The sequence below is a fragment of the Podarcis raffonei genome, chromosome 6 (genome assembly GCF_027172205.1).
Source record: "Podarcis raffonei isolate rPodRaf1 chromosome 6, rPodRaf1.pri, whole genome shotgun sequence".
Taxonomy (NCBI): Eukaryota; Metazoa; Chordata; class Lepidosauria; order Squamata; family Lacertidae; genus Podarcis; species Podarcis raffonei.
Window position 1 is genome coordinate 57877622 of NC_070607.1, and position 12559 is coordinate 57890180.

At 43.8% G+C, this 12559-nt stretch overlaps 1 protein-coding gene across 26 annotated transcripts in view; it reads right to left on the reverse strand.

The window, feature by feature from the left end:
* Positions 1-12559, reverse strand: part of PLEKHA6 (pleckstrin homology domain containing A6) — a 198062-nt gene that overhangs the window by 61693 nt on the left and 123810 nt on the right. The window contains exon 1 of one of the 26 annotated variants that reach the window (XM_053393223.1): positions 8394-8697. The exons of 23 other annotated variants lie outside the window; for them this stretch is intronic. In XM_053393223.1, coding sequence (XP_053249198.1) covers positions 8394-8425 — 32 coding nt within the window. In that variant the 5' untranslated portion in view covers positions 8426-8697. Of the gene's footprint in view, positions 1-2590; positions 2603-4788; positions 4881-8393; positions 8698-12559 lie in introns of those variants that run through there. 2 more of the 26 variants (XM_053393222.1, XM_053393232.1) reach the window with 2 other exon arrangements.

Here is a 12559-nt window from a genome sequence, read left to right on the forward strand (position 1 = left end):
GAAAAACACACAAGAGAGACGGGCTATGCATTAATTAGGTGGCTCAGGTTGAAGTACACTCCCCTTGTTGGCTGAGGATTCGTTAGATACCACAGAATTAATAACCTGTCCAAACAATCCATCTTTCAGAATGATCACCCAGTATCTATAACTATTCAGCGGCAGTGGATTTACATGACCAGCGGCATCAGTTAATTCAATAAACTCCCCTTTACACAGTAATTCAATGCAGTGGCGTAGCGTGGGGGTGCAGGGGGGGCCGGCCGCACCGGGCGCAACATCTGGGGTTAGGGCAAATCCACGGGTTAGGGGGCGCAAATCCACGGGTTAGGGGGCACAAATTACTTGCCTTGCCCCGGGTGCTGACAACCCACGCTACGCCACTGATTCAATGCATGTGCCACTTGATTTATAATCATTAATCAATTAATAATTTCTTATTAGTTGATTATTTCTACTGAATTTTGAATTATTAAGACTGTTGAAGTGACTTAAAGGGAAAGAGCCGCCACACAAGGTTTTCAAAAAGAAAAAGAAAACAATTCAAGGTATATAACTACATTAGTAGTAGTAGTAGTAATAGCAGCAAAATAATAACAATATATCAACAGTGAAATGAATTGGGTATACAAATAATTACAACTGAGACTCAACATTATATGGCCACAGGATTGAGTATATTCAATCCTGAGTTTGGGGGTGGGGTTGCCCCCTTAGATTTTATACTAGCATCTCATTTTCCAATGGTACCAATTTGGCTCCATTTCTGTCGGCACGCACCACCTGATTTCACTATTAGAGGGAGTGCCAGTGTGCAAGGAGACCCTTTGCTTTTAAGTTCTGGCCTTTTTATTGCTACACCTGGCCCAGTGATCAATTGTGATACTATAAACGTCTCTACTTTCACTGCAGGTATAGAAATATGTTTATGTTTTCCCCTTGCTCGTATCAGAGAAGGAAATTGCAATCTGCCTTTGAGCCTAACTTACAGAATCTACAAAAGCTTTACCCCGTCAATGCTGTCTCAAATGTGCTTATAGCCTACAGAATGCTTCCAAGGAATCAACCATCAACACGTAATAGCACATACAGTTCAATGTAAGTGCTCATTTTGGGGAGCTATGCTATCACAGCAGCCAGGCATCTTATTGCCAACTTCTGTGGAGGCATATCTCACCCTGCACGGAGTTTTTTCCATACAGATCTGACACTGCCTGGAATAAACAGCATCTGTATTGATGGCTTTAATGAAAAGGAAGCAGCATACATAATACACCAATGAAAGACTTGCGCAGTCACCAGGAAACAAACTGTGAGCTCAGCAACCTGTGAATTTCACCCTGCCACTCAAAAGAAAGCCTTTCTCATGGTCCCAGTTCTCTCTGTCAGTTATTCAACCACACACACACAAATGTACACACCAACCACAATAATTAAAGTCTCCACAAACAGCAACTGTGATTCAGTTTGAAATATTATCATTGCACACCTGAGGCCCAAAGCATATTACAGTGGAGGAAGAATATTAATACAGTCCTTTTCATGTGCCCTCCTAAATGAGACATCAAGAGCTACACAGCCTGGTGTTTTTTTCTGTTCAAGGGCTAAAATGGCCACTGTCTGCTGGCAGAAATCTGGAAAGAGTGCTTTGTAGCCTTCCCCAAGCCTTTTGCCAGTGAAACATTTTGAGAATTTGACTGTTTGAACACTGCAAACTCTGGCCAAATGCCACTGATTTAAACCATATGCTAAAGAAGAAAGGAACTCATTCTACAGGTTTGGGGCTAGTTGCTGCCAGATCAAGACTAGCCCTGTAGTGTAAACGTTGCTGCTGATAGGAATGAAAGAAATGACTCCATCCATTTTTCATGTCTCTCAGTGAGCAACTGCAATGGTAAAATTCAAAAATGCCCCACCTCCACCATGATCCGCTGACAAACAAGTACCTCAATATATATATATATATATAATGACACAGAGGTGCCACTTAATATATATATATATATTAAGTGGCACCTCTGTGTCATTTATGAAAGTGCCATGGACCTGCACTTCACAAATACATTGGTACAGGAAGCTGTCACTCCACTGGTGCTAAAGAATGAGAGAGAATTTAGCAAAAGGACGATGCCAATCAGAGGGCTAACTGGTTAAAGCTAAGAGATCATTTTCACATTGCGCAAAGCAGAGGTGGGACAATTTTGGACAAGACCACTTTAGAATGCAGGTAGGAGGAAGTCTTATTTTTTAATGTTCCTCTAATGAACCCATTCCTGCCAACCTAGCAGTTCAAAAGCACGTCAAAGTGCAAGTAGATAAATTGGTACCTCTCTGGCGGGAAGGTAAACGGCGTTTCCGTGCGCTGCTCCGGTTCGCCAGAAGCGGCTTACTCATGCTGGCCACATGACCCGGAAGCTGTACGCCGGCTCCCTCGGCCAATAAATCGAGATGAGCACCGCAACCCCAGAGTCGTCCGCGACTGGACCTTACGGTCAGGGGTCCCTTTACCTTTAATGAACCCATGTCTGTGCATCAGATTCACACCAGAAAGAAAGGCTGAGGATACCCTTATTTCTGCTACGTTTACCACATTCAAGGAAGATACAGACAGACACACTGTATCTGGGAGTGGGGGAGAACAGAGACAGAGACCCCACACGGAACAACAGATCTATCCAACAACAAGACCTACCCCATAAGCATTTAGTGCTTTTCCAAATAACACTGCAGTGTACTGGCTCAAACAGAAAAATATTAAATTACAGAAGCCAAAACAAATCAAGGCAGCAGCACTCTGTGATGTGCTTTTCCAGACACAGATTTTAATTAGAACATATTCTGTTATCTTGGCCTGCTGGGCATTGTTACTTCTATGGGCCTGTTTACAAAAACAAAAGAAAAAACCAACGGTTTTCATTCCACCCCACCCTAAGGGAGGTTGTCTAAGGCCTAGTGTGTGTGTGTTTATGCCCTGATCTCATGAACTGAGTGTGCACATGGTGAATCTGTTGTGTGAACTGCATAAGAACAAATCACAAGTTTGGCTGCACGTGAGGAATTCCACACAATTTGTCCCTTGCACAAAGGAAGCCTTTCCTCCTCATCCGCTGCAACTTCTTTCTGTGCATCCTCTGAGCTTTTAAATGGCCAGGCATCATCTTAGGGCAAAGAGTTGGCAAGAAGAGCACTGAAGAAAGTTTATTGCAAATCAAGGAGCTAAACCACACAAGGACGGCAAAGAAATTCAGGGTCCCTTGACAATTTGGAGCCTAGACATGGTTATCAGTGAGGCATGAGTGAACATGAGTGTGGAGTGTGTGCATAAATAACAGAAGACTCAGTGACACAATGGCCAGCTTACTCAGTTTGGGCTGCCGTATTCTCTTTACACCCCCAGAATTACTCTGGAGTCTGACCCTTTCCCCAGGATGAAAAAACTTGGCAGGCTGAATATCACTTGGCCAGCAGCTGCCCCTCCCAATCACCTTCATGGCGGCACTTCATCACTAGTTTCTAAAACAAATCCTTCCTCGTGAGGTTATGAAGGCTTTACAATATATTCCAACTACAGAAGTCTAGTCCTTAAAATCAGGAAATGATTTTCACATTTTAAAGCCAAACTTGCCATTCCTGCTAAACCTGAATCTACTTTCACTGAATTGCTTTTCTTAATTTGATAACATCCTTTCTAGGAAATGTTTATGGAGTGGCAAGTTCAACCACAGCACCCTCCACCCTTTCCCCAAAGCCAGTTGTGGGTAGGGTTATAAAATCCAAGATCAACATAAAACAGAGTGGGTTCTGCCAATCTCAGCAAAGCTTCCGAACCACTTGCAACTTATGAAAGGGGTTAACTTCCATGTGCTAAAGGAATGCTGAAGGCTGATGCCATTTCTCTAATAATTGGGTTGGCTTTTTAAAAAAAACCCTGAACATGGGGGTGCATGCAAGCAGTGAAGCAGAGCAGGGCTAGTCTTTAAGCATTATCAATTCCAACACACACCCATACCCTTTGAGCTCCCTGCCCCTTAACTCATTTTCACAAGCCAGCTGCAAAACTCAGACTCTAGTTCATTATATCAGACATGCACAAGACCAGTTAGCTCATAGGAGAAAGATGCTTTGAGGGTGAAGCATCCATAAGCCGAAGTGGGGGAGGGCAGAGACCATGGCAATCAAGGCGATCCTGCTGGCTTCAAGGAGCTTTGGACTAAGACCACAGAAATTTCCTGGAGCAGATTAAACGCAGGTGCTGGGTAACAAGCTGTAACTGGCACACCTTGCTTTGATCCGAATGATACTATCTAGAGTATGAAATGAGACCATGAATAGCGTTACATAACAAAACAGCAGGAGTTGTAAGGAAAAGTGCATAGGAGGCCATTCCTTACTCAGATCCTGATACAGGAACTACCTAATAAAAGAAACAAGAGGAGACCAACATGGAATTGAGAGATGAGGCACGAGGTAGATTTAAAAAGAAGATGGCCTTTTTCATGTCCCCTTCTGCTGACCCCAATTTCAGTGCATGTCTCCTCCCATTCTCACCTAGTTTTTCTCCACAGTCCTCTGCCTCCCAATCACCCACCCTGAGAACGTAAGAAGAGCCTGTGGGTCAGGCCAACAACCAATCTAGCCCAGCTTCCTGTTCTCATAGTGGCCAACCAGATGCCTGTGGAGAAACCCACAAGCAGGGCCCAAGCACAAGAGCACTCTTCCCTCCACATCTTCTTCCAAAGCACATCTTCTCCATCACCAAAATAGCAAACCTGTTTCCTCCCTACTCACCCCTCAAAACAGTTCCCTCCTCCCCTGACTTCCACTGGCATTTTGGGGTAGTGGATCTCGACTCTTTAAAGGCACCCTCTTCTACCCTTTCTTGGTCTCCCTCTCCTCTGCCAATTGGTATGCATGCCTCAGCATCCGCATGCAGACAACAAGGCTTGTAAATTGATAGAAAATTTAATGCGCTGGTTTGAAACAATGCAAAGTGATCAACCATCTCAGGAAAACAGCTGTTGGGGAATATCCCACAGATGAACTGCCAGAGGCCGTGCTTTCTCTGCTTGCCACCTTGGGATTATCTCCCTGCTGATGTCTTTGGTTACCCACAGCCCCTCCCAGAAGCTCCCCAGTCTCCCGGCATTTTGTAGCCAATATAGTTCTTCATTACTGAAGTGAGCACTTCAGAACCAAAGAGCTACAATTTTCACTAGTTGATTATGGTGGATTATACACCTCCTTGCAGCATTATTTCAGCCTTAAATTGGCTTCTGACCAGTGCTGGAACAACACTACCTGCCTGCTGACTCCAGCTCCACTGGCTTCTGTCCAGGGTCCTGACGACTTTCTTTCCATTCTCTCTTGCACTGTGTGTTCACTACGATTACTGCTGCCTCCTGCCTGCTGATCCATCATCTTGCCTATCTATCCATTTATTTATTTATTTATTTATTTATTTATTTATTGCACATAAATACTCTCCGCAGGCTTATTTCACCTCTGTGGGATTTATCCTCAAACAGGAGGCATCCTTCAGGACAGCGCATATATCTGAACTTGGTTCTATATAGTGTGTGTCCAGATTGCCCTCACTCCTTCCTGAAATCTGAAGCAGTACCCCTGCACAACTGCACTACCATGCACAACTCAGTAATATTTAAGGTGCTCTTCCACTACTAAAGTAATAGCCTGATGAACCATTAGCATAATCCAATACTGCACTAATTGTCTATGATTTGGAATTATCTTGGCATTTATTTGTGGTGGTATGAAACATAATGAAGGATCAAGACAGATAATGCTCTTGTAATTTTGTAGTGCACCTAGAATGCAAACCCCAAGAGGTTGTTGACCTCATCAGCTGAGGCTTATCCTTGGAAGCTAAAGTGACCCTGATGGCAAATATCAGATGTCCCCAAATGAGGGCACCTTCAAATGAAGTATTCATGACACAGAAATAGCATGGCAAAATCTTCCGAGGGTAAATTTACCATGTCAAAAGGCAGTAAGATAAGTTCGATTGCAAGGCACAGGACAATATGAAAATCCTAGGATGGGGTGAGGTGAAAGATACTTGTGAGGGTATCCCTCCAGGAAGTGTGGAGGGCAGTCACAGATGGGGTTCAAGAGCTCAGAAAGGTGGAATTGTGGAGATCTGGGGCTCTTCTGCAGATTCTGCTAGAAGATTCATGTGGCCTATTTCAAACGTGGCAGGTGTGTGGTGGATGTTTTCAGCTTTGCATGTAGCAAACAGGTAAGGGAAGAGAATATCATCTTTCAATAATTTCATAGCGGTGCCAATTGCAATAAACATTGAGATCTGCAAAAGTTGGCTTCTCATCTATGTATCATTTCTAATTTTAACAAATGCCTTTTTGGGAGGGAGGGCAGAGCAATTGCCCTGGGCTGCATCCTCTGAGAAGGGCACATTAAGCATTGTTGAACAGTGAACTCCAGTTGGGAGGCAGCGTAACAATGACACAGGGTACGATGAGGAGGAAGAGGTAACTCAACTGAATATTCTGCTTCCTGGACTTCTCAGGGTTCTAATATGTGGCTGGTTTTACCTCTGGTATGCCACAAGAATATGCAATCCACCACCTGTTAATTCAAGATAAATTTCCATCACAGTTGTCAGGATGCCCACATCTCCATTTTACTTTCAGGAATTGAAACCCAAAGCAGCACAAAGCAACTTTCTCCAAGGCTACTATGATGGTCTATTTTGAGGTCTTCCATTTCCCAGCCCAGCATCTAAATTAAAGTCTTGTGTTTTATCTATTTCTACAGGTATATGACCCCCCCCCCACTTCCTGGTTCCTTTGCCTAGTAGAGATGGGTCTAGGCTAGGCTATCCAAATGGTTCATCGCCTTGCACAATGTCAACATTTAAGCCAAGAATATATTGCAACTGTGTTTTGAGTAGGATAAATAAGCCTTGTCACTAAACTCAAGTTCCGAAAGTACACAGAGTTTCAGTGGAAAGCATGAAATCACATCAACAAAGTTTTTTAAAATAAAAAATAGCCAGTACATAATTCCATTTCATGTTTTGTTCCCACCAATTCAATTGAGAAATTTTTATTAGTTCACATCCCAAATAAATAATGTTGCATTTAAATTGAGAAAATAAAGGAACAAAAGTCCCCAAAACAGATTTTAAAAAAAAATAATAATGGGGGTGGGGGGAGATGACACAGTTATGTTTATGCTAGTGCACTTGAAAAAATGAGTTACAGCATAGCTAGTGACCATGTAAGGATGGCAATGAGACATACAAGAGGCAGAGTCTCGCTTCCTAACTACAGAGACAAGCCAGAATGATGGGGGTGTTTCATATGAGAAGACAGGCATAAACTTTTGACTTGGACAACATCAGTCCATACCCAGCACCAAATTCAGAGGGAGAACTAGTGTTTGTACCTGTTAGCACTGTGTTCTGCAACAATGTCAGATCAGAAACTCTTGCTTGAACCCATCACCATTCCCAGTTAACAACAAAGTAGCTACAATTGTGTTTGCCCACATCCATTATTTGTTCCCCTTGCTTTTACCGTCCTGCATCTCCCTTGTGACTTTCCCCATTATTAAAACTTTAGAGTGTAAGGTCCTCGGGGCAGGGGTCTGTCTTTTTTATTCACTTGTATCTTGAAGGTACTGTACTATATTACTGCTACTGTTATTTATGAGGGCTATTGCATGCATTATAATATTTCTTAGCTTTGGTGTAAATTTACCTGATCGTTATTCTTTCTTGGCACTCTACCTTCAAGTACTGTTTCATTTCTAAACTGGAACACGGTATCAAGAGCCTCAGTTTGAGCACACATTACAAAGCCATGTGAAAACTAACTTTCCTGGAGCTGCCGAAACCACCCAGAGTGTTATTCATGGACAGGTATAGCCTGTGGGACTTTTTATAGCCATTGCACTGTTTTGCTTCCAGCCTTTATTCAGAAGGGTTCTTTAATCAGTTGAGCCAGAAGCAGGTTTGCCTTTTATTCTCAGGCTCCTTCCTCCCCCCTTCAGAATCCTTTGTAGTTGTGTGTGGCTTCTGCACCTCCTGCTGGCACTCGGCCAACCACCTCCTTCTCCAGCCCCCCCCCCCCCCAGTTCCAGCTTTCAGGGTTCAGCACTAACGCCACCGAGCTAACTTCCCCAGAACCGCCTTAAATCTTCCCTCCCCAGCAGCTGCCTCTCCTGGTCCTATTCCACAAACTCCTGAGTTAAGCATCTGCTACCCCAGCACTGCAATGCAGCAGTCACTGACCAAAATGAAGTTCCCAATGAGCCATTCTTTGAAACATATGAGCCCCCAGAGCAAGAATGACAAGGCCGCGACCCCGCTGCCTCCTCTCTACAGCCTTGCAGCATCACCTGGAAAATCCTACCTGACCCGACGGTCCGCTCGGAACTTGAGCATGGTGGCAAAGTCTCAGCTGCGATCCCTGCCTGCAACCATGTCCCTGGAAGGTGGGTGAAAGGTAAGTCTTCCCGGAGCACAGCCGGTTCCCCTGTGCCCTTAGGAAATGTGCCATAACGGAAAGTCCTGTGCCGGCAAGGATAGGGATGTGGTGGTCCAGTATGCTTCCCCCATCTTTAAAGTTCTCTACTCTCCTTGAGTTCAGGGAAGACAGCAGCTGCTTTCTGTCTTTCTGTTCTGATTTCTGGGCAGGCAAGAGAGAGGGAGAGGGAGAGAGAGGGAGAGGGAGAGATCTGCTGCCTCTCCCTCTCTCAGGCACCAGGGTCTATCTAACCTAGTCCAGCCTCATCATTCAAACAATGCTCTCAGCCTCACATGCAGCAATAGCAGCAGCCAGCAGGCATTGCAAAGGAGTGCAGAGGGGGGTGGAGAGAGAGAGAGAGATTTCAAGCTCAGTTCCCCCAAGGAGAGAAAGGTGAAGGGTATACGGACACCGGCATGTGTCCAAATACACACACACACACACAGCAGGTGCAGCAGGAGACAGCTTGTGCTTTAACCTGATCAGAGTGTTTTAGGAAGAAGGGCTTTTTGTAAAGGCTGAAGGTGAAGAGCATAAAATGCTGGCATTTCCCTTAGCAAAAGATTCTTGGGGAGCTGAGCTCTATAGTCCTAGAAACTCTGCCTGCCTGATCTCCTATCTTAAGTACGCTACAACGATGATGCCCATAAATAGATTGCGACTATCAAATGGATATTTGGTTCTGAAACATGCCTTTTCCATCCTGCCCTTTATCTAAGACTCAGTGTGAGCTGCAACACCTTCTTAAAATCAAGAAAGAAACACCATATGAAACAGCTCATTTAACAGATGCACAGAAATAATTTTTTTTGCTGCTCCCTTTGTTCAGGTTTGCCACCACCAAGATTTCCTCCTAGATCCTGTTTTGCTTCACTAATGCTCCTTTAATGTCAAGTGGTCCTAATGCCCTTAAATTGCTCTCCATGCTGGCTTATTAGGCCATATTGGTTTTGATTAGGCTAAGGCAATTTAATGCTGCATGAATCTGAAAAGTTCAGTAATTGTATTATTTGTACACTTTGTCAGTCTTTCTCCTGGACCCATAATCTAACTACTAATGCCCTTCCCTTCCCTTATTTGCTATATGAAAACTCTGCACTGCTTTCTGACCCACAACGGTCCTCCAAGCCACTAATAACCCACAGAATAAAAATGTCTAAAAGAATAAACAGCAGGACCATCTCAAGATCAAAGCACATATCATAAATAACAAAGACCCATGGGCAGAGAGCAGCAAGCATTTGCGCTTCCAACCAGAAAAGTTTTACAATAGGAAGGTTATATTAACAAATCTTCAAAATGGAAAATGCGTTTTACAGTTGACTGCTGACAGAGGAAGCATATTCTAGACTGCCTGCTATCCAGGCATTATCATCCTAGATGTGCAGGCCTTGACTGTCAGGCTACAAGCCTATGCACATTTATTTGTGACTAAAACCCACTGCACTTAGTGGGATTTCTGAACAACAATGCAATAAATACTGTAGTATGCTTTCTATGCCTGGCTGGGTAGAAAGTCTAGGTTTGCCAGCCCACTCACATTCTACTGACTCAAAGCTAAGAATTCCTGCAATATACTATATCCTGTTCTTCAAGTGACACCTTTAGTTACATTATGTGTATTGGTCTTGAGAGGAACCTCTGCAATGATCATGATGTTGATGATGTATTTCATTTTTCTTTCAAACTCAAAACAGCCAACAGGCAAGAAATATCAAAACACAAACAATGAACAAAACAGTAGCAATAAAATCAACCTGCAAACAGCATCAAGCAAGCAGAATCCAACCAACAGCAATAGGAGTGCACAAATATGAGAGAGAACTACCAACCAACAACTGAAACAACTGTGTTGAAACCTAGAAATGGAAGGCTAGCAAGTGATGGGGCCAAAAAGGCATCCCTTGGGAGGACATTTTATAACACTTGCGCTGCCCTGCCTGGTTCTTTTCTGCACAAGGGTGCACACAGAACAAGGTTTCTGATTACGCATGGAATGCATAGGAAGGGACACATAGGAGAAGGCAGAGATTGAGGTGCTCAGATTCCAAACATTTAGACCTACAAAGGTAAGAACCAGCATCTTAAATGAGGTCCAGAGGCATTTAATCCCAATTTTACATCCAAACCTTTTGCTACTAGCGTGTTGATTGGGAATGGAAGGAGGAAGCATATGACTCAAATTTTGCATCGCTTCCTATGGTTACCTGTTCATTTTCTGGATCAGAATGTGGGGTGGGACCACTACACTAGCTCCTGGAAGGTGGGTCACTGTGGCAAGGCAGTGGTGTAAACTGGAAGTGTAAACCAGTGTTCCTGCCTGTGCATTTGCACCACACTGACTTCCCCGCAGCCTATCTCCTCTTCCTCCTGTCAATCAACAGTGAACCATCTTCAGGGAAGCTGGCATGAATGCACATGGTAAGGGCACAGTTGACTTACCAACTTAAGCAGGTGAAAGGCACCCTTAGTCAGTGCTACTGCCTTCCTAGCCTTCGTAAAACAGTGCCAGGTCAAGGAGCTCCCCCAAACTACAAACCTGTATCTTGAGGAAGAGTGCAACCCCAGCCAAAGCAGACTATATACTTCTCCCAAGATTGACTGATCCCCTCACAACAGCACTTTGCCCTGTGCAGAATAAGGTACAGATTGTTCACCTCCCATCAGACACGAGACATCTGTCATACTATACAAAAGATAAAACCTAGAAATCAGCTGCAGGGTCCCAGGGTGTGGTCTGAAGGCATTTAGGGCCAGCACCTTGCTGAAGCTAAGCAGGCCTGGGTCTGGTCAGGGCCTGGATGGGGGACCTCCTGGGAACCAGATGCACACTGCCTTGGGTTCAATGCCAAAAGGAGGGTGGAATGTAAATGCAAGACAATAAGTAAATACAAAGCCCTCAAATTGTATAAACCTCCCAATCATAAACATGTTTTCTCAGAAGCAGGTTGCCTAGTAGTAATTAACCAAAATGAGCCACCATGAAATCACTGAATTAAACCAATATCAAGAAGAAAATTGATTGGTCTCACTCTGCCTTCATAACAATCAAACCAGTCGGACTTAAGGAAGGCAAAGTGGGCGTGAGGATTCTCCCTCAAGCCATTCAATGACATTTGAAATAGAAATTGATGAAGGCAGTAAGTCTCAGAGCCATTTCAGATATTTTAAAATGCATACATTTAATCTTATTTTTTTAAGATTGGTAGTATATTGGTAGTATATATTGGCGTTCTTCCTAAACCTTAGTGGCACATTAGTGGCACATTATCCTCTCTCAACAGAATGGAGGGGAATAGATTCATACCCTCCAGCATGCTGAATCCCAAAACCGGGTTGTGTGTCTTTCACCCAGGCAAGATTGCAGAGCCCAAAACACACACTTTGTTCTTTTCTTTATTATGTTTTTCTTTTATTTGTTTTCTTTTATTATTTCATAAAATTTATATACCGCTTGATTGTAGGAAAACCTCAAAGCAGTTTACAAATAAAATTATCACTAAAAGCTTTCTGACTGTAATTTAAAACCGACACTGCTATAAACACAGTTCTCCTGTACAGAGTTTAATAAAAGAATTGATCTAAAAAAAATCATTTTTACTGATTGATTTTTTAATACAAGAAAGAAAAAGGGGGATATACTAGCCTACTGCGCCCTCTCCGATTGCATGGAGCCCGGAGAGCCCTGTGGTTTTCCACGGATCTGAGGGCAATGAAACAATCGTTGAGACGGCTAGAGCGCCGGTGGTGGATAACTCATTCCGAATCTGACCGGACACAGGTTAGAGCTCAACGTCGAGCCTACCAAGTGGCGATAGCGACGGTGAAGAAGACTTTCTTCGCCGCCTCTATTGCATCTGCAGAAAACAGCAGCAGGAGACTTTTTCAGGTGGTTCACAATTTAGCGGAACCACCTGCGACATCGGGGCCCAGTACGGGCCACATGATCTCCTGCAATGATTTTGCAAAGTTTTTTGCAGATAAAATCGCTCAGATTCGGGAAGAAGTAGACTCCACCGTGGGAGCAGGGCCAGGGCGGGAGAGTGCTAGAG